Here is a 23,656-nt window from a genome sequence, read left to right as displayed (position 1 = left end):
GTTATTTTTTTTAATAATAATATCTTGTAATTATTTGATTCGATGACGTGTTAAATTTATGTTTCCGTGGCTTCGAGCAGCGCTAGCAAGTGGATGGGGTATGTGATTGGTCTGACGTATTTGATGGTTTTCTTCAGAAACAGATGTTTTTCTTTTGTTTCGTTATAGAGGATGTTTCATTTACTTTGACCAGCACGAAAATCGCGTGGAAGTAGTAGTACAATCTATGACCGTGTACTTTTATACTGGCTGAGAGAAATGAAATATCGTGTATATTATTGTGAAGTCTTGTATTGCCTTGGATTTTTGTTGGTCAAGATAAATGAAACACCTTGTACATGTCATTGCTATAATGTTCTCTTTAGTATGTTTTACGTAAGTTTTGGTGTATTTATTTTATGCATGTCTGATAAAAAATAGGCTCGTGAAATTTTACTCGTCTGATCACAAAAAGCCTGTTCTACTTGTCCGACTACATACTGTAGTACATTCTACTGTGCAATCTGTCGAGGGAATATGTTTATTTTACTTGACATATTCGAATCAGTTTCCTCTCCCGATTTGTTTCACCGTGCACAATCGTGATTTCAATTGTAGGATCTAGAAATCTTGATGTACTACGTAATCCTATATCAAGTAATCCCTAAACAATCCCTCCCACTATTCCAACTATGTACAGATTCTGTATGTTCCACTTCTGTGGACTGAGAACATCGTTATTTCACTCGGCTGGTCCAAGAACATCCGTATTTCACCTGTCCGACCGGAAAACGTGCTTATTTCACTTGTCTGCCTGTATATTATTTTCTCCACTGATTCGTGAGATCCTATACATTCCTTATTTCGTGTTCTGAACTAAGAACTGCTTCGTATATTATTCTGTTTTATCAGAAATTCTTTTTATTCCACGTATCTATAGACAAACTGTCTGTATATTATATGTTGGACTAACACTTCTATCATTATGTCTGAGCATGAACGATCCTCATTCTACACGTATAATTGATAATTGTCTATATATTCTATTTGTCTTACCACAGAACCTCTCCTCGTAATTCGTTTAATTAAAGACTGTTTCGTTTAACAATGTGTCTGACCATGAAACCCCAATGTTATTGTCTCAATTAACAATTTCTTCTACCAATATGTCTGACCATAGACGGACTTCATTTCACTGTTCTAATTACAAATACTCTACAACTCGTTTCTTCCTATATGCTATTTTTACTCTACCTGTCTAACATATAATTCTTGACTGTCTGATCAGACACTGGCGCGTTCTACTTGGCTGAACAGTACTGATCCGTTCAGGGACCAAAGTGACTAAATTCCGTTTTTGAATTTTTTTTAAATTCCAGTCCCATATCGCTTGATTGGTGCTCAACTTCTGATATTTAGAATAAATTTAAATTAAATTAAAAGTTTAAATATAAATTTTGTGGAGTTAATCACTCTGCCAAATGAATTCCTCACATAATGCTGAACAATACCCACGTCATACGTAGTTAATTTCAAACAATCCGGTTCGATCTACTTCACTGTACACACACAGACAATAGGGGGGCTTAGTGGAAGAGGGCCACATGCCACAATACTATAAACTTACACAACTACTTTTAGGAAAAATAAGGTTAGAGCTTATTGATAGTACAAAAAAAACTAAAAACCGATATAGATGTGGCATGCGCCCCTTTTCCACTGAGCCCCAAAATTTTATTACATAAATCGTGTGAACAATTCTCGTTCGTTGGGTAGACAGTCGAACGCGTCGACAACTAATAACCCAGCCCATTCGCTGACGTCTAACACGTCTGCGGCTAATCTATTCTCGTATTTGTACATCAAACACATCCCCCTCGAATCGCCTTCTTATACGCGACGATATGTTTACCTTCATCAGAAGCCGTATCGTTCTCCGTATAATCACGTGTCTGTGAAACTTCTAACTTCTCGAGCGTGAACACCCACGTCGTTTCTCTCCCCCTCCCTCCCTCCCTCCAGGCTCTATGAATTTACCGCGGCGTGTTGCCCGTTCGATGGTTGTTTTCTTGGAGCGCAAACAGCCCCGAATAAATTCGTTAGAAAGTTGCTCTTCCGCCACATAAGTTACGATCAAATTACCCTCCGAAGCGAGGCTTAATCGCATCAAATTTCTCGTTGCTTACTTTACCCACGGCCCGTTTGCTTAAGGGGTTAGATCGGCCTAACGGTCGGGAAATATTAGACGAAGTTTCTGATTTCTTTGTTTTTTGTTCCTCGTCGGATAATTACACACCATAATGAAACTTTTTTCGAATATCATTGGAATGCCACCGGTAGTATTGCAACGTTTCGTAATGTTCGACAAGATATAAGTTTTAGGAAAATAATTTTTGTCGTTAATCTGTGTATTGTTGATAGAGCAAATATAAGTGCTTTTTATGGTGGTCTATCGCGTTACACTGTGGGCACTCCCTTTGTCGGTCGACGCCCTCTGAGGAAATATTTAGCTGTTGCGTGATAAATGTCGTCCTCGAACTACAGAGTGTAGGTAATCATCAGTTATCTCGAGGAGAACGGTTTTTCATTCAAACAAGAACTGAGTCTACAGTTTTGCCAAAGAGTTACTAGCCTTGATCCAGTATTTAACAATTTTAAGATAGCTGTATTCTTATATAAATAATTAGAAATTGTCTTGAAAAAAAAAAACGATTTTTCAACGAAGCATGAACCGTGTCAATGCTCTTGCCAAAGAGTTATGGAGTTTCTTGGTGGTATTGTTCAACGATTTCATGATGGCTGTTGCGAAACCTGTAGAACACATTTACTATGCAACAAATCGATAGCCAGTAGTACCATAAATAATATATCCTTACACGATCACGGAAGCATTAGAAGTCCTGCACTATTCTGGAAGCAATCACGTTAAAAGGGATAACTTTCTAAAGGTACGGACTTAAACTTTTAAAATGGCGCATGGGGTAGTTAGACATAGCTTAGGTAAAAAATTCATGTCTCCTGTTAGGTCATTTTGTAAGTGAAGCGGTTTCTTTCGGTATGTACATTAATGAGAATAAACAACTTTATGTCAGTAATTAGAAGTTAATATATTTTCAACTTCTGCGTTAGTTATTCAATATTTCCTGACGAATTTTGATGAAAAATTCGCAAAACGTCTTCATGTTGCTCTACGAGGTTTCCCCACCATCACATCATTTAATATATTAAGCCCTTCCCGGAACTAGGTTAGATTTGCTCGTCGTCTGTTCGAATTTTCCATTAAATGTGGAAATAAAATTCCGACTCCATGTCAGAAGTCTGCTAGTGGTCGTGAGCCCTTAACCTCGGAATCAGGGCGTTCGAACAATTCGTCGACGTAATCAAACGTTCCTCGCCTCGGTACCGCAGAAATCGATGGAAAGGAATTCATGCTCTCGTCGTGGCTCGGCGACCAGGGGAATAAGGGAGAAGCAATAAGCCTCGTGCGGATCGTTAATTTTTTCTTCTTCGATAATGAGACCTCGAATGACTCCGTCGCCACCGTCTGACAAGAAACGGCGACCTGAGCGATGCAGAGGACACGATCGTCATTTCGCCACGTACCGGTTCACGTTTGCCGGGAGAACGATTATTCGATCAGCGCTCGGCCGTTGGCCGTTTCGTTAACGATTCCGGTGACGTTCGAATATTAACGAGGCCGACGTGACGCGAGGCATTGAATTGCTCGTTCACGTCGATCGAACAACCTGCGCTTTCCGTTCGGTCAATCTCGAATAACTGCGGTTTCGTCGCGGAACATTCAACGGTTGTAATTTCGGACGTTGCCGTTTCGTTTTCGGGGTGACGGGGAATTGTCGGAATAGCGATTACAATCCGGCCAATTCTTTTTTCTTCGCGATGAGGGTCAGATTGTGCGGTTTCAAATGCAGATTGTTTGACAGTATTTTATATTTTCTGTGTCGAATAGTTTGAGAGATATTGCGGAAAATGTATTTTTTTTTTGCGCACCCAACTGTAAGGGCTGTTTTCACCACCTAGATATGGATTTCTATTAATATTTTTCAGTGCAACGCCTTTGTATAAAATTTTATTCAAATCGGTACGTTACACTTGAGTGATATCCTTTGTAAAGTTGAAGTCTGGGTTGAAGTTTAGGATGAAGTTTGGGTTGACGTTTAAGATCGTTTGATCCAGGTTCCGGTCCAGTTTTAGGTCGAGGTTTCATTTCCACTTCACATTCAGTCTTAGGTCCGGAGGTTGGTATTTAGGTTCTCCTTGAAGATCCCTTTTTAATGCACATTCAGGTGTAGTTATAGATTAAAATTCAAATTGATTTTTAGATTCATGCTCTGCTTATGGTGAACGTTCGGGTTTAATTTGAGGTTTAGTATGACATTAAAATTTATTTCTTTTTTCGGTTCAACTAAAGTTGGGCTAAAAAGAGTTCAATCGACAAAAAATAAGTTGATCTGAAGTGTCTTCTCAAGTAGGGATAAAATGGTTTTCAATACCAAAAGCTATTTTATTGTCGATTAGAATTCCACGATTTATTTGTTTTGAACTGGAGCCGAGTAAGTAAACGTTTCGAGATACTTGGAGTGGTTGTTTAAATAATTCTTCAACGTAATAAAGGAGCAGCGACCGATAACAGCGTCGCCAAGTGCGGTTCCTATTATCGAGAAATAAATTCAAGATTGCCTCGAGCTAAGATTTTCAATAATTGGTTTCCTCGAACGAAACGGGCGTGATAAACTAGGTTAAAGCTTGTCTTCCGCCTCTAAATCGATCAATAATAATCGTTGCTTCGGTTAGAGAAAAAACAATGTGTTTGCTTGCGATAAATAACGAACTAGTAGTCACAGTAACACAATTTCTCCAATGTTTCAATGACATTTGAAGAAGTTCCGCACTACCGATCGGCAAGAAATGTTCATCGATGATTTATTGTATTTAACTTTATCTTACACATTTCTATTTTTCAACCATGTCTGATTCAACAGTTTCCTACTCCCATTTCCCACCAACAAAAGCCATTGTACCCTATAAAATCACTATACATGACAATACCCGTTTTTCTCTTACCCTCCGTATCTGAACACGTGTCTGATTAGATCCTATTAGCGATTAAAATGAACCCAGCCGTCGTCTTGAATGATACGAGGATTAATCGTATTAGACATTAGGGGCAGAAGAAGTTTCTTTACGAGCTCGGCAAACATTCTTACCAACCTGACGAAGAACACCGCAACGTGACATGATTCCTTCCATGCTCCCTGGCTTCTCCTTTTCATCTTTTTTTTTCTTCTTCTTCTTCTTCCGGACGCTTTGATGAGAACTATTGACCCACATCCCCCTTTCTCTCTGTCCCTCTCGTTCGCCGGAATCGTCCAAGTTCTTAACGCTCCCGCGAACTCCGGCCCGATAATTAAAAAACTTCCTATAGTTAATTACGGTGTTTACACGGTAGCGTAGAAATGCTTTATCGGGGTATCGGGACCGTTACAGCACGGCAGTTCCCCTCTGTAAATATTTCCCGTTGCGTTTTCCGCGGAAATCGGTCCGCAGAGAGGGAGAGAGAGACCTTCTGCGAGGACTCGGGGAAACTGGGACGAGGTGTCTTTCATTTCCAGCTGGAACGTAGAGAAAATCGACGGGGGAAGAACTGACATATCTTTTCGTGTTGTACATAATCCTTCTAAAATAAACGTATCCGTGAAAACAACGTTACAATATTGTAAATAAAAATATTGTACATAAAAGTTTCGTGGCGCTTGTTTGACTATATTTGTCTGTAAACTGTTAAAGATCGATAAAATTAAGGGACACTATAGAACGTTTTGGTTCGATCTGTTGCAGCTGAACACGGAATGGGCACAAGTTGAAGTTATAAATCTCATAAACGATGGCAGCGGTCTTGGATTCGGTATCGTCGGCGGACGCAGCACTGGTGTCGTGGTTAAAACCATCCTTCCCGGCGGCGTCGCTGATCGGGTGAGTTTTTCCTCGACAAAGTACAATAAAAATTCACATCTACATAAAGTATTTTACATAAAATGTGTAAAATACATAGAATGAAGTTTCTCCATGGGATTCTTCAATTTCGGTAAAAGGTCGCTGTAAATCAATTCGGCGCACGTACAGAGACCTAAAGCCTCCTACGAAACAATTTATTCAGTACTTTTTTTTTTCTTCACTTTCTACGCAGAATCAGATTCCATAACTGATTCTCCGCCCTCGATGCATATTTATGACCAGCCAGTCGATATTTATGCAAAGTTTCATTTTTTAAAGCTATTCCAATATATTTATATTCGCTGTTATATACATTTTACTGCGAGAAAAATCCAAGATTAAAATCTCCGTTATAATCAGAATACATAAATATTAAAATTTTCGTAGATTCTGTTAATTTTTTACTCGTAGACGTTAGGAATGCACAATCTCAATTCAATGCACCATCAATCTTTACTGCGTTAATAATAACACAAAAATAGTATTAAACCTTATCGAAATTATCATTTTATTACAATTTCCAAGTTAAGGGACGCTATAAATGCATACACATCCACATAACTTATATCGTTCTAATCATCATTCCAAGAGTGTACTAACAAGTCATTTCGACTTGTTTGGTAGTTTCAATTTTTAATACCAAAAAATCTCCCATATATCTAACAAAAAATGATGCCCGACAATTTTCAACTAATTAACCCCAACCGAAATTTCGCTCGTTAATCGAGAAACGCAAGGGAGGTCGGAAAAATCCGCTCAAAAGCCAACTGGCTGCTGCTTTTTTTCCTTGTTTTTTTCGTTTCATATTCACAGAGCAGATAAACTCTCGGGGGATTTCATCGAAAACCCGGGAGGCGTCCGGCCAATCACGGTTTATCCGTTTCGTGAAATTAATGCAAAAGACGGTCTCGCGCGTGAATTCATGCATTCGACGGCACGGCTATCGAGTTTTCCGACGGATGGAACAAAAACACGAACGGAGGGATGGAAAAATGGGGTGGAAAAAGCGTGTGAGAAATAATAGGGGGGACGATTGCGTTCGTTAGGCAGTGTGGCGGCCGTGGACCGTCGGTTTTTGTGTATTTAAACATCGTTTGCAATGCGAATCGCAGGATAATCGGCTGCAGAGCGGGGACCATATATTGCAAATCGGCGATGTCAATCTACGGGGAATGGGAAGTGAACAGGTCGCCGCGGTTCTGCGACAATCCGGCACACACGTGCGCCTCGTTGTCGCGCGACCTGTGGAGCCGACATCGCCCGATTATCAGGTACGTTACTTTATTCAATGTATTGTTTTTTCGATTCTTTAACGTTTATTCTTTTTATTCTGACCATTCAGTGCTGAACCTTTTATTCTTGAATTATTTACAACCGTCCCTGGATTTACGCGGAGTATTCGTTCCATTTAGTTTTTTTTTTTTAAATAAATATTTGTGTAACTAATACTGCCTTTTCTCTTCAGAATCTTTTTTCGTACACGCAGGTTTTTGTCCGCATAAAGAAGAACCACACGGAGCAAACACTCCGCGTAAATCGTGGGACGGGTGTAATAATTAAGAAAAAAAATTATATTGCACCTTTGTCTGTATTGCATGACATGTAAAGTTTACTCACAGGAATATTTTTACGTTTTTAAGAATTCAACTGTTGAACTTCAAGAAATATACCTTCTATTCTGGGAACGAAATTAGCGAAACGAATTTACCGAACAAAATATCGAGCAATATTATTCTTATATTATCGCCTAAATTGTCTTTGAAAATTATTAAAAGCGTCCCCCCTCGCAGGATTCATAAAGGATTTCCGACCAAAACTTGCCGCGCGCGCCAAAAAGAACACGACACCAGGGACCCTCTTACTTAATTATTATTTGCTCCGTTCTGTACCCTCGAAAGTGCTAATGAAATAGGTTAATCGAGTTTTCTCTAAAATTAAATTACATTAGGGCGCTTTGGTTAAATGGTCGAGCAAGGTTTGTTTGTACAGTAAATACGTTATAATTGATCACCCTTTGGCATGTCCTTCTTGGATCCATAAATTCACAGAGGTCTTCAAAATATTTTCATCCAGAACGTTTTAATCACATTCAAGCTCTAACACACCTTTCAGCGATACCTTTTTTTGCAGACAAACATAATCTATTCATTTTAAAAAAAATTTTCTAAACGTCTCCTAAACTGGATTCCAAACAGAAACAGTTTATTAAAAATATCAACTCAGTGCATATTACATTGCAACTTTTCAATACAATTTGCGTTTAACTGTATGCACTTGTCCCAGCGCGAAATTACTTTCTTTTTTCTTTCGAAATTTAGTTATCCACGATAAACACTTAGCACCGTCGTTAAATTCCAATGGTTCACGATATCGTGGCCTGGGTGGAGGAGAATGAATTTTTCGAATGATTCAGAGATATGTACCAATTCGGATGGTGCGTTCCAGGCACTCGGCAGCCACGCTCCGATCGTACCGACGAAGATTCTGGGTGACCCCGATGAGCTGGATCGCCACCTGGTGCACAGCGTGCCGGAGACGTATAACATACGTCACGTGCAGCCCGATACCGGTTACGACAACGGCTACATGTACTCCCAGGAATCCGACGTCGAAATACACGTGAGTGTTCGGAACGTTTCGGTATCGATGGACAGGAATATTTCAGCTCGATTACAGCTGGCCCTCTGGGCTCTGTATCTCTCGTATTTCCCCCGATATATTTCATTTATTTCTACTGGGTGGAAAAGTCTGGTACACTGTCGGGGATCTACAACGAGGAAAATTCTGTTAGCTCTGGAAGATCATGGTGCTGGTTCACTATTCACCGATTCCTTGGTGATCTCTACTTTTTTTCGTTTGCCTCAATAAGTATTGGGTTATATAAGTTTACAATAAGTTTTATGAAGATGGCATTTAAAAAATCGTGGAACGGTGAGAAATAGTAATTACGTCATTGATTAAGTAAACCACTTTCTGTAGAAACAATGCAGTGGAATTTATTTAGAATGAAAACGAACTTTCCGTTCGACCCAATATAGTGGGGACATTAATGTGGCGAAATGGGGACACTGATAGGGATATAATAAGAAAAAGATTATGGTGGTGTTCATCGTTGCTTGTTCTTCTAGAGGTTCCAATTTTAATTGAATGGACCATAAAATGGGCAGCACTAATTAACGACGAAGGTAAAGTCGAGAAATTAACGTGGGCAAATTGGGAAGGCTATCAGAGATAGAGCGAGGGTACTCTTTTTAGCTCTAGAGCTTATGGTGCTGTTACTTATTCTTCTAGATGTTCCACTTTTAGTGGATAAATTAACATGGACAAATTGAGGACGCTATTAGAGATACACTAACAGTAGTTCGCTAAGCTCGATGGCTTATAGCGCTGTTCATTAGTCCACTGATCCCTATTTCACTATAGTGGCCCGTAACATGGGCAGCATTTATAAACGAAGAAGTGAAGTAGAGAAATTAACGAGGACACATTAGGGCCCCCATCATAGATGCAGTTGGAGTAGTTTTCTAAGCTTCATAGCTTATATTGCTGTTCCTCGTTATTTATTCTTTTGAACGTCTCACTTTTCATGTAGTAGACCATAACATAGGTAGCATTTATAAATGAACTAAAGTAGATAAATTAACGTGGACAAACTGGGGACGTTATCAGAGATGGAGTGCAGGTCCTTAGTTCTAAAGTGTATGATGCTCTTTATAACATTACTTAGAGTATTAATGGTTCCATTTTGAGACTGGTCCACGATGCTCACAGACTCTGGACAAAATTTATCTTTCCTTCTTGAGTTTCTTTATCTTCATCTTTCAGCCTAATGACGTTTGCGTCAGGTTTCTTTTTGTTTTTTCAAAGAATTACTATTCCATAGGCAAGACCCGGTCTCATCATGGACGTAGTACGCAATCCCATGCCAATTGGAGCGATGCCAGTGATACCGGCGGTTCCGGTGCAAATCCCGGAGCTACCGGTCCTCACCATGGACACCATCGACGTTAATTCACTGCCTGAAATGGAACGTTTCACTGTCGAGCTTAAGAAAGATATTTACGGCCTTGGGATCACCATTGCTGGATACGTATGCGAGAAGGGTAATCCTTTAAACGATCACAATATACCTTCTTTCCGTGTATCATCTCACGAGGACACAAATTAGCGAATAGGATCTCATGTAATAAAAATATTGTCCGTGTAGACCATAGTTTCCCAATCTTTTGTGGCTCTCCGCCCTCATCAAAATTTTTGTTAAGTGCCAAAAAATAAAAATTCCATATGTAGTTCCTAACGTTTGCAGTAACAATATAGATAATATCATGCTTACGCTCTTAGTAAGATGTTCGTGTGGTACCACATGGTCGAAAATCATCTGGTAAACCGATGAATTTAGTGTTCATGATTTCAGAGGTTTTTCAGTTAAATTATCGAAATGGTTCTTCTATTGCAGAGGAGCTATCTGGTATCTTCGTGAAGAGCATCAGCGAGGGCAGCGCGGCCGACCTGAGCAACAAGATTCAAATAAACGATAGGATAGTCGAGGTGGACCGCCATTCTTTACAGGGTTACTCGAATCACGAGGCTGTCGAAGTTTTAAGACGAACAGGGCAGACGGTTGTTCTGTGCCTGGAGAGATACTTACGTGGACCAAAGTACGAGCAGCTTCAACAGGCGATCGCGGCCAGCGAGCTGAGACTACCTCAGCCGAGTTCACCGTCGATAACCAGTCTACCTAGCTTCCCTATTAGCGCCGTAAGTGTCGTTTACGTGAAAATATCGTCTATTCAAATTCAAGGAGATGCCATTTTTCTTAAAGACCCTTCTATGCAGCGTGGATCGCATACGAACTTCCACTCTGAACTTTTCGTTCAGGTGTAACCGCCATTACGGCAAGAAGCATCACCCGTAGTGATCGTTCATTACCCGGTACACAGACGGTTAATTAAAGATCCAATCAACTGACATGGACCGGTATGTCAGGTGCAGGATTCGAAACTAAAAAGTCTAGACACGTCGATGCGCTAAACATGCCACTCCTCGACTGGAAATATTCAGTCGTAGATCGATAACCCATTTAACGGTGTGTGTATGTGTGTCCATCTGTCGAGTATCATCACGTGCTCAATGTATTCTGTCGCAGGACGGTGAGACCACCACCGAAATAGAACCGGAAGGTGAATCGCACACAACCGTGGACAGCGCGGTCCTCCACGAGGGTGAACGTGAAAGGACATCGGACGAGCTGGACGACGCGGCGAACGTGGAAGCTCTATTGAGCGATCCATCGAGCGATCTTACGCCACAGATCCGGGCTGCCATCAAGTCCAAATGGCAGAAGATCGTCGGCCCAGATACCGAGATCGTGGTATGTATTCTAAAAAAAAAATTCCTTGAATATGAAATAAGTGAACATTTTGATGAGTTCTATCCGGCAGGCATAAAATAGACCCCCTATGTATCATTGATTTTTTTTATGAATACTAAGCTCGTACAAAATTGTGTTCTACGGTTAACGAACTATTATGACCGTAGGAGAAGAAAAATAGTTAAGGAATGCTTGATTTTGGGATTGTCAATAGGTGGCGCAACTGAAGAAATTCGCAGAAGGTAGCGGTCTTGGGATAAGCCTGGAAGGGACAGTGGACGTGGAGAACGGGCAGGAGGTCAGACCCCATCATTACATACGATCGATCCTACCGGAAGGACCCGTGGGACAGAATGGAACGCTGCGTTCGGGGGACGAATTGCTGGAGGTAATGTTGCAAACGTGCTTACCAATTTCAATTTTGTTGTCTTGCGTTTCATGTAATCCGAATTAACGCCTTTGGCGGATTGGGGCTCGCTGCAAACTTGAAGTTTCATACACCAAGTTGTACTAACAAGTAATTTAAAGAGAATGTTTCATAATACGAGGATATAGTTTATCATCGAATGCCTTAGTTCATGGTAATTCCCATAAGTCAGTAATATTTTATCGTAGATACCAAAAATACTCCTAGAATGAAAGACGTCTAGAGGACTAAAGATTATTTAGTATTCAAATGGCTCGAAATACACTTATTAAAAGTTGTATTCTTTTTGTGGTTCGTAAGGTGAACGGATATCGGTTGCTCGGTATTAATCATATGGAAGTAGTTAGCGTGTTAAAAGAATTACCTATACACGTTCGGATGGTTTGCGGGAGGAACATCGCGTCGCAGGATCCTCTGTGCCCGATCGATACTGCTCAACATCAGGCTGCGTTCCAGACCAGGGTAAGACGTTGAATATTCATTGATTATTTAGATGAGGTTCAGGATAGCTTTAATCGTCGTGCACTCAAGTCAATGCGATTCAAAGTGGGATTACAGACGTTTATCAGTTAATTTAATAGTAACACTTTACCTATTTATAAATGATCACTGTATTTTAATTTCATTTCGACTTTTGACGAAGTTAATGCAAAATAATGGTACGGTAATTGTTCAAACGATTACACGAGGGTTAAATTGTACAAAATACGATATTTATCTCATAAATAATTTAAAAATAGTGAAAGTGAAGAATTGAAATGTATAGAGAATTTTTAATTGAACGAAATTCTACTTATTTTGTTCAGAGCATTCTGGGTGGATCGCTGCAGAACTTGTTGCCAACGATGGATCGCCTTGTGAAAGCGAAGTCTGATGGTTCACTGGCTTCGACGACAACCACGGCCACCGTGACCGACGCCAGTTTAAACAAGATGAAGTCACGTTCCTTGGAACCGCTGACTGGCTTGGCGATGTGGAGCTCTGAACCGCAAATCATCGAATTGGTAAAGGGAGAGCGGGGCCTTGGGTTCTCCATTTTGGATTATCAGGTATACAGTAACTCACTTCCCTTGTCTTTTCAGTATTCTTACCCTAGGATTTCAGCACTGAAAATCTTGCCTAATCAAATCCATTATCCCACATTTATTTAAAAATACATAGCTGGAGGGCACTGTGGCTCAGGTGGTTAACGGATTGGTCGATCAACCAAGGAACCTTATACCATCAATTGTTTGAAGAGTTTTGATCAGAGTTCACATTCTCAGTCGCCCAGTATTCCCTCTTTTTCCTACGTTCCTAAAATTTCCTTATATTTTATACAGGCTGTTTCATTTAAGTGTGACCCCCCGAATGTGTTTTTAATTCTGAAAATGCAAAAAAATATTTTACACGTAATTTGAATAGTATTAAGTGGTCCTGTAATCCTGCAGGCATTTTTTTTTAAATAACTATACATTTTTCCTATGATATGACCGTCAAACGACCTTAGACCCCGAAAATGAAGGTTAACGATGGCTTCGAAAACGTGAAGAAATATTCAAGCAAGATACTGACCACTTAATATCATTCAAACTTACGTATAATATATATTTTTTGCATTTTCACAATTGAAAAACATATTCGAGGGATCACAAATAAATGAGGGACCTTATATAAGCAGCCACCAAGCGTGATGAAAGGAGACAGACGAGCTATATGTGTGACCCAACGAGAAATCTCTCTGCCCTTTTGCAGGATCCAATGAACCCCAACGAGACTGTGATAGTAATAAGGTCACTCGTACCTGGGGGCGTGGCCCAGGTGGACGGGCAGCTGATACCGGGCGATCGTCTGTTGTTCGTAAACGACATCGCCCTGGAGAACGCGACCCTGGACCAGGCGGTGCAGGCGTTGAAGGGGGCGCCGAAGGGCACCGTGCGGATCGGCGTCGCGAAGCCGCTTCCCATACCAGACAGTATTGTCCAGGTGAGCGATCAGGACGATCGGATCGAAACGAGCCGTGATAGGGATAACGAGGCGACCGCCTGCTCGATTCTGGATAGCCACAAACAGAGGCGGGAATATTTCAGGGAGCGGAAAGTGAACGTAATCGAGCCGCCCCATCACATGGATTTGATCGAGGGATTGAAGCATCAGCACAATCTCGTCAAATCCGAGAGCTTCTGAGCCCGTTTGTTCTTCCGTTATGAGCTACGTGTCACTGGTGCTCGAAAGTTCGATTACCGGTGGAACCGATATAGTGACTCTTTCGAGACCTAGCTGAAAGGACTGACTTGTTAAACGATCATTGCAATGAACGGGATCGTCCTGACCTCTGGTCTGTAGTGGAGAGGAGAACTGTAGGTGTCCTCTGGTCGAATGTTCCTTGTTCATTTATGCTGTGCACTAGGTCTTTGATGTATATTTAGAGACTTGGGTAATCTGGTACGGAATTAGGGAAATTTTGTGTTTGGCGAACGTGCAACTGGAAACGCTTATGTGAGTTTGGGGACGTTTATGAACCTGTTCTCCACTATAGAGGATCCAGGGTAACGTGGTCTTAAGTGACCAAATACAGAGGGGACCAGACCGGGTTTGTTTTTGAATCGTTGATGTGTACTGCTCAGGAAGTCTGTTGTTTAATGGACCAAGGGTTCTTGGAAGCAGTCACCGTGTTCGTTCCATCGTTACCGTGATTATTCAGCCTCTGTTGGACCAATGATATTGCATTCGCGAACCGCGTGTCTTCGAGACGATCGTACGGCGATTCTCCATGACCGATCGATTGTTCGCTTGACCAGGACTTGTTTTTGTTTTTCTAGAGCTCCGAATAGAGAAGACAATTTTTCAGGTATATCGGTTAGTTTCTAGGACGATTTTCCTTGGCGACTATCCGTCCATCGGCCGCTAATGCATTTTTTGACACGGTACTTTGTCACACCGATTGAAATCGGTTCGCTCTGTTTTTTTATTCTTTTGTAGAGCGAAGCTGGTAGATCGCGATTGATTCGAGTGCTCAAATAGTTTTATCGAAGTCGCGAATGGTATTAAGATAGAAGAAATGTTAATCGATTCGACGATACTCGAAACAGTCGAATCGAGATCGGTTTTTTCAATCATTTTGAAGGGAGTACGTGGTGAGGAGTATTAAGATAGTATTATGATAGGATCACGTAGGCCTGTTGATTTTTCTCCTTTATTTACACCATTTTATGTTAGCAACCTTTTTTTCGTTTCTCTTACTATAATTATAGAGTTTTATTTATGGTTACGGCACGGATTTGGTAATTTGTTTTTTAGCGAAACGAATATATAAGATTGCATTTTATTGACCAGCGTACAATATTACGTGGTTTATTAGCGAATATTCGGAATTTCATTTTTATTCTGTTTCGTCACGATTTAGGTGATCATTATTATTCCTTTTAGAGTATGTTAATTATAACGGAAGGAAATTATTTTTCTTATAAATTTAGTATACGTTTCTGCAGCGTGTATGAGTTATTGATAATAAATAGGGTGCCGTACACGTTATTTTATTTTATTTAACATTCCCCATGAAACCTTTTCCCTGTCTCCATTTCTTTTGTGTTGTCATGATCGATTTATTTTATCTTCCTCCCATACTTTTGATTTATTTATCGTGTTTCATTTATGTTACCTTTGTTTGTGTTGTAATAACCTTCGACTGTATTATTTCTGAGAAAAATTTTTTTTTAGTTAAATGTATAGCAACGAAGAATTGTTCAGATCATTCTGGCAGATCGTTCTAAATCATCTTTTTGGATGGTAGAGTAATGGAATTAATTAATTACATCTTTCATTCTTTGAATTTATATTTTTCGAAGTGAGTTTAAGATGTTTCCGGAGTCAGTAGTCTGTGGTAAAGAATTCTTTTAATCTTGAAATTTCAGTATCGTATGAAAAAGGAACATGAAAGTGAGTTTTTAAGTAATAAACAAGATAATTTAGGGTTTTATTAATTTTTGCAACACATCTTTTGGGACACCCTGTATGTCGTCAGTGCGACTGGTAATTGTCGCATGCAGCAATCTGAATCGATTTTCGGGCTGCAAGCTTAATTCGTCGTTACGTAAGCAATTAAACCAGTGGACAAATACGGGTTGTGTTTATCAACGCTGTGCTTGTGATACAGTCGACAATATTAAATTCATATTTCGTGAAATTACTCGATTATTTCAAACATTATGAAACTCATTGTGATTCGCCGAGAAAAACTTTAGTTTACATCGTTAGGAATACTACAAATAGAAATTACAAAACAAAAATAACGTCGACAATACACACTACTCACATTTCTGTAAGGGAACTAGACAAATCGAATTCATATTTAGTAGTAATCGATGGTGATTCGTATAGTTTGAGCGGAAAATACTGACTGTTCAAGGTCATTTTCATCACCCTGATAACACATTCGAAAATTGTAAAGTGCCTTGCATTTCGTAACAAACTACAGTAAATCATCGATGAGTGTTTGAATGCTCCTCGGCATTGAACATTAAATATTTCATAAACTAATGACTGTATGCGGTCGAAACAAATATTATTACCAAATATTATTCCATGCTAATCCTCATTAAAAAATCAAGGTCACACCTGGGGACTTCTCCTTGTCTGAGCCTTCGATGATTTACTGTAATCACAAAAGAAAATCGTTTATTCGACCCTCTTCGTACTCCTCCATTTTGAATCTTCCACTAATTTTCCAATAACTAACCACACATCATTTAAATGATCCATATCACTTTTGGCCATTTATCAGCGTACACATATATGTTCACCGACGAGCAAACTCAGCTTCCGCTAGGGTAGAAAGTGGCGTAGAATAAACGTCTCCTTACCACTTCGTTAATTTATTTTAAGTACTGAAATAAACGTTAAATCGAATATTAATTTGGCATGCATTTCAGTAATTCTAAATACCAAATGGTAGGAGGCCATTTCCCTACGTTACTTTTTCCCCTAGCGGAAGCCGAGTTTGCACGTCAGTGTACGTACTCCCCAAAGATACGAGCATGGACGATCCATTTCTTCCCCCGTCCGCCTGACATCAAGTCGGCCGCGATAAGAGGCCGAGTGCGGTTCAGTGGCCTTGATCCGTCAGACACCTTCCGCCGTCCAAGCTATCGATCCATCGATTTCGCGTGCTTTTCAATCGTATCAGAGTCCAATATCGACGACTGACTCCGGCCGCGATTCGTCGCTTCGAAGTTCGTCGCGACGGAACGCGGTGTGTGTGGTTCCTTTATTGTCAGAGGTTCTTGGACAATTGGAGGTGACTCCAGGGCCATCGTACCTGGATAATAACAAAGTTATCGGTAATAAGATTGTCGGGGAAGGAGCCTGAGAAACCTGGCACGAAAAGGCAACCGTTCACGCGGCAGGAACGTGTGACTCCGGGAAGTGCCGCGCGCGACTCCTCTACATATATGGCCACGATGGCTGATATCCATCCGTGTGTGTCAGAATGCGGGAAGATGTAGGGAGAAAGAGAGAGAAAGGGAAAAAGTAAACGAAAGACGACGGTCGCGGGCGTGTCCACGGGAACGTTGAATAATGATTACGGGTTTCGTATCGGGGTTTTTGTGTGATTACCGTGGCGACCATCGACTAAGTAAGTACTGAACAAAACGATTGTAATAGTGAATGAAAGTTGCCTGGTAGAGTAGCTGAACAGAACGATCGCGGTATCCTGCATTCGACTCAATGACTCTGTTCTCACCGTTCCTTCCGTTAGATCCGATTGTCGCGCGATTGTACGGCGTTGAGACTGTTGGAACGGCGATGCATTCGTTTTTGTCAATATTTGTGTCTGTGGAGAATGGGTTTGGAGATATGTTTACTGGGTTGCCGGAGGAATGTCTGGTTCGCTACTTTGAGTAAGCTATCCTGTCATTGGGTCGAGGTTTTAGGGTATCGATGAATTCTTGTACGGGTAGACCTAAAGGATATCGTTATGAGGATTATTTCACTGAGAAGATATTGTTACAGAAAGATGTACAGTTTAGCAGGAATCCACAAACCCTGGATCATCTAGATACATTCACTGGCGGACCAACATCTAGGAAGATTTTAGAATAAGTGTTGTTTTCATTGAAATAGGAACCTATAGGCCAAGGATAGTCATAGTAGCTATTACTTAAACATTGTAATGGTTCTCCAAGCTCGTTATTCTCCACAGACAATAATTCGGCGTAAACGAAAGCGAGTCGCCTCTCACCCCATACACTCGCGCGTCCAATCAAACACAAACGAACAAACATACACAAGCAAACGTTGCATTCGAGTAATCTTCTTTCTTTGTACATATTATATTCGCCGTTTGTCTCTTTGCAGTACGGCGGGGAGGGGGCAAGGAAAGGGAAAGAGAGTGAAAGAGAGAGAGAGTGGGAGAGAGCACATGATCCGTGAGAGAATGAAACCCTCGGAAGAAGCGTGTCTCGGCAATGTCGCTTCCAACAAATTCTCCACCTATGGAATCCATTCGAGAAAACAGCTATTAAAATAATGGTCATCGGTGACCGACGAGGCATAAACTGACGACAGTCGTTTGTGTGACCTCTTGGTACTATGGAGTCTATAAGTGCTCGAAGGGAACGCTCAGTAGACCTCTCAGCAATCATCTTTTCTAGACGCTATCTTTGTCGATGCTATACATTATATTCATCACAAGAATATAAAATATGGAATATAGTAAATCATCGATGAGTGTTCGAAAGCTCCTAGGCACTGAGTGTTCGTATCAGGTTGATCCCCCGCCCAATTGTGAAGATAACGTTTGAACACTTACTGCCGAGGAGCTTTCAAATACTCATCGATAATTTACTGTATCGATCGAAACCGTGAATCGGATAATTTTATATCATTCATAAGCGACGACCAAATATCTGAAACGTCTTCGTGTTCATTGACGATTCCCGCGATTTCATAGTCATAGGGGTTCTGCTAACAAATTTCCAGCAGTCTAAACCTCGAAACAAAGGTTCTGCCAATGATCAGTAGCGCTGTGGAATATGAACGATTCGCTGTACGTTCAAGGACCCTTCCCCCACTCCCGACCATCATTTCCCCCACTCCATCTCCGTGAAACGTCGTCCCGTTGGAGAGGGGGAAGGAGGCGAGACCATGTGTAAAAACGGCGATTCGATTGCTGGAGTTAGTCCAAGGACGATTAGAGAGGAGTGAGAGTCGCGGGAGAGAACGAGAGTGTACGCGAGTGTCGGCGAAAGAACGGGAGAGAGAGGGGACAGTTGTGTTTAATATGAGAAACGGGAGACACGGTTACGAAGAGGCAAGTAGAAAACAAATTCAGATTTTTCGTTCGTTCACATTTTGCGCTATATCTTTGTTTCATTTTTCTTAATGGCTCTCTTCCCCTCCTCCTATCCCGATAGCGTCCGTCCTACACTAGTCACTGTTGATCTCTCTTTTTATGTGCACTGTCACTCAACGATTTCGAGCAACTGTCGCGTTTTATCGAGCTGTTTTGTAGACACAAATTGTAATCTGAAAAATGAATTTCATGGGAACATCGTGTTACACTTTCATTTTATTCGTTCTCTAAAATATTATTTTTAATATAATGAAAAATTCATACAGTACTTATTCAGCACAAACTGTACACACGTGGACAACGTCGACAGCAACGTTCAGATTTCTGAGAATCGCGAATTCGAGGTCGTAGTTTTTCCGATAGTTTAGTAATCTAGAGTAAATGTCGTTCAAAAATTAGAAACATGATATAAAAAACTTATTTTAAGAAAATATTTTAAATAGTTTTAGAAAGACTATTTTTTTACAAAAGTTTTCTACAAGATATCAAAAAGCTGCAGTGAAAGGATTAAAAAGTGTTGAAACTAATGATCAAACGTTCATCCAGCTTTACAATTCAATTATTAACTCAAGTGTCCAGTAACTCTCGATCGAAAATATATGTCCCTCACAGAATACAATTTCACGTCGAAAAGTATCCGTAACATTCTATGAAAAAAAAGAAAATTCTGAAAAAAGTTTCAGTATCGGAAAGAGTCGGATCATCGCTCGAAGCTTATTGAGTGGGCAGTGTGCGCACACCGGCTTTCATTTTCCGTTCGATTCTCTCTCTTAACGAATCTAACAATTTCACAGCTCGTGTATGCGAACAATTTTTTTTGTTCACCTTTTTGTAGAGGTCTACTACCATTCCACCACTATTGTCTACTACTCACTGGCACCTTTCTTCACTATTATCAAGATGCTCTCGTGTGCGTGTCCGTGGTTCGATACGTGTGTGTATGTGTGTGTGCATTCGTTTTTTGTACCACCACTTAACCACACACACACACACACACACACATACACACACTAGGTGTGGGGGCACGTTTTTAGTACCTGAAAAGTACTCTACTCTTCTCGACCGACCACCCGACCCAACCCCCCGAATACTCGAAACGAGCAAACGGATTGGTATATAAAAAGCCATTTCCTTTCGATGGGTAGCCGCTGGATATCTGCCCGCAAAGTTACGTAATGCAAATCGATTCTCTCCTGCCAGGCTTCCTTTTGTTTCTCCTTTCTCCCCCCCCCCCCCCCCCCCCCGCCCCTTCGAACACTATAGTCTCTATTGTTCGACTTTTTCGTACACGTATATACACACATCGACGGCCATGCGTGTGCATATATACATGTAACCGCGGTAGAACCTTTTAAACGGAGTCTCGAAGGCACGCGATAATCACTGTCGTTATGTTCACCATCGTCACCATCGTTCATCTTCATTGTTGTTGTTGTTCGTATCGATACGAGTCTTTGACTGGGACTGCGCGACTCGTGGGCCAGTAAAGGAACGTGATTCTCGACGAGTGGAGAGTTAACCAAGCTTCTCAGTGATTGTTTAAATCAAACGACTATTTAATTGTACAATTTTTAATATAAATTTTTAAGTATATTTCACTTAAATAGCACCACGATGATAATAAGAATTTTATCTTGCATAAAATCGGTACAAATGACTTCTCAAACTTTATATATTCAAAGTATAAAAAATAAGAATTTCAAAGGAGGATGATACATCTAAATTTTTCAATTCTGTACTTTATACGAAAAATGAGGAAAGAATCAGCAGTTTGGCTTTCATGTGGCTTGTATAAAGTTATACTGGCAATACTGCGGCTATCCCCACCCCGTTTACTGCTGGCAACATTTCTTGTTCCCGCCATTTTGGCCTCGGCTAGCGACCAAACGGAACCACCCCGAAAATCTCAGTTGTTCAGGCCTGGTCTTAACGATCGCGTTTCTTCTTATCGTACGGCTGTGACTGTCGTTACTCTGGTCCGACTGAAATTGACAAATTGCTCAAGGCCAACGTCCCCAACAGATGTCAGTAAGTATAGGATTATTTATACTAAAATTGGATACGGTTGATTTCACCAATTAATTAATAACACAGAAAAAAAAAACATTGTAAAATAACACAAATTATTGTGTGGTATTGCTACTCCTTCTGCAGTACTATTTTACGAATTAAGGAAACTAGAAGAAATTATGTAGTGGAAGAATTCATGGGTGGCCTTGATCGTTCAATTAATTTCGGTTCGACTATAATTCGTTATGGTTAAATTAACCAATTGTTCGTTTAGCTCACAAGATCGATGTGGACAATAGAAATTTGTAGAACATTCTCTTTATCATATCATACATGGACATTTTTCTTGGTAGCTTTTATAACATAGAAGGTGGTTATCCACAGAAGTCTGCAGTTAAATTCTTTGCTGACATACTTTTTCTATTGCATAACAAAATGAAGTACAAAGTATGTATTACACAGTTTATGACGCTTCGCTTTGTTTCGTTCTACGGTAAATCCTCGATGAGTGTTCGAACTCATTCGACTTTTTAATAAGGTTTAGCACAGTGATAGATTTTGGCATTCTGAAGCCAATGATATTTGTTTCATCCGCATATGTTCAATAGTTTATGAAATATTTAATATTCAGTACAGAGGAGCATTAAAACACTAATCTAGGATTTACTGTACTTCGAACAATCGAATATTCTATCCAGATAACCACTGTCTATCACTACCTCTAGTAATATATCACTGTTAAAACTTCTTCCACACGTGTGCATACCTAAACGAACGCTTCTAAACAAGATTATCGATACGAACAACAATAATTCTCTGCTAATCTCGAAAAGGATCGTCGATCTATCGTGCCGCAACTGTTAGAGTTAAACCGCGTGTTTAAAATGGCCGCGTACTAGTCAGAGCCGTGTGCAAAGCAAAGTTTTCCTGATTTCTTTGACTTCTCTGCTTCCTCTTTCGAGATCAAACGGATTGAATCTTCTTCGTTGAATCGATCTAATTTTCCTTTGATTGCTACATTAAAATCTTTCGATGTCGATCGAAACCACTTTCACCGATAAGACAGGGTGGAGGGAAATTGGAAAACTGGAAACTTTTCTTCGCTCCCAGTTTTATCCTCGTACGGGGGAGGAGAGGGGGCAAGGCAAACTTGTGGATCGAGTTTCATTCCCGTTGAAACGGAATTACGATAGCTCGTTTCCGCTAATACCGCGACGGTAACTTCTCGCGTAACACTATGAAACAATAATGGTTTGCCTGGCCTACCAACCCTCCCTCGTGATACGCCACTTTAAGCTATGGCTGCAACATCTATTTACACGAGCATGAATCGTTTATTGGAAAGGGGGAACAGTATGGTGATTGGTGAAATTTCGAGAATTATTTAACAATTTAGTTTTCGTCAGCTTTGATCCGTGGGCTACTGCCCCAAACATTGAATAAATGACTTTTAAAGATCTTCTATCGAAATGAGATTGTGGTTTAATATTTGGACAGAATAAGTTATTATTTTTTTCTATTCACACAAAATATGAGATTGATCTGTATAAATTTTTATTTGAGTGAACCTCTTTTTATAAATACGTTTTGCGATCTTGTAATAGTTTTCTTATGAAAATGGTCGTGTTAAAGATGATACGAACAGTTGAAAATTATCCTGATGATCGTGTTTTCTGTCACAGTGCAGATACTATCATAAATAGAGTGCGGACATTTATGCAAATTTACAATTTTAGACATTCATATAAAAAAAACAATATTGCATAGAAATTTTTATAATGTGGATTTTAATACTAATAATAATGCGTGAATAATACTGAATTTCAACTGGAATCTTTATTTTGCTAGATTTTGCAGGTCAGGGAATGCTCTAAATCTCCTAATCTAAATATGTAAAATCGATAGTTAATGTATAAATGCAATTGCAGTTTTGAAAAAACTGAGATGAGCGCAATCTATATATCTTATTTTCAACGTAACTCATCTTTTTATTATCGAAGTTGAATTACCCTTTGATCTTGATTTCTGTGAAATCAATCAAAATTTAATAGAATCACTGACACAGATACTGAGATGAGCGCAATCTATATATCTTATTTTCAACGTAACTCATCTTTTTATTATCGAAGTTCAATTACCCTTTGATCTTGATTTCTGTGAAATCAGTCAAAATTTAATAGAATCACTGACACAGAAAATCAACTTTTTAATTAATCCTTGGATTCGAGAATTAATCCGCAAATATTTGAATTCGAGTAGATCTAAAATTCAAGATAATAGAAAATTCGATAAACTTTGATCAGGTTCATTATTTTATTCAGTACCTAGAACTTTTAATTGACTAGACAAATTTCTGCTTGATTCCAATTTCCGTGAATTAATTCCTAAAAATCTTTTTTGGCAGCAACATCCACTGCCAGAATATTTCATCCCTCCATTCAAGGGATCAATAAAATTTAAAATCGTGGAGTTACCAAATTCGTTCCTCATTTCTACTAAACGATTCGCCAAAAGATTTCGTCAG

At 40.0% G+C, this 23,656-nt stretch overlaps 1 protein-coding gene across 1 annotated transcript in view; it reads left to right on the top strand.

Annotated features, from left to right (window-relative positions):
- LOC107191796 (multiple PDZ domain protein-like) overlaps positions 1-23,656 on the top strand; it is a 93,923-nt gene that overhangs the window by 39,894 nt on the left and 30,373 nt on the right. The window contains 10 exon segments of the mRNA XM_015580909.1: positions 5,836-5,970; positions 7,104-7,262; positions 8,437-8,610; positions 9,875-10,094; positions 10,448-10,749; positions 11,138-11,362; positions 11,577-11,750; positions 12,090-12,251; positions 12,596-12,838; positions 13,524-13,754. Of these exon segments, the coding sequence (XP_015436395.1) occupies positions 5,836-5,970; positions 7,104-7,262; positions 8,437-8,610; positions 9,875-10,094; positions 10,448-10,749; positions 11,138-11,362; positions 11,577-11,750; positions 12,090-12,251; positions 12,596-12,838; positions 13,524-13,754 (2,025 nt within the window).

This window comes from Dufourea novaeangliae, unplaced genomic scaffold (genome assembly GCF_001272555.1).
Source record: "Dufourea novaeangliae isolate 0120121106 unplaced genomic scaffold, ASM127255v1 scaffold228, whole genome shotgun sequence".
In the NCBI taxonomy this organism is placed as follows: domain Eukaryota; kingdom Metazoa; phylum Arthropoda; class Insecta; order Hymenoptera; family Halictidae; genus Dufourea; species Dufourea novaeangliae.
The sequence above is the reverse complement of the archived record's forward strand: the minus strand, read 5'-3'. Positions and strand labels throughout refer to the sequence as shown.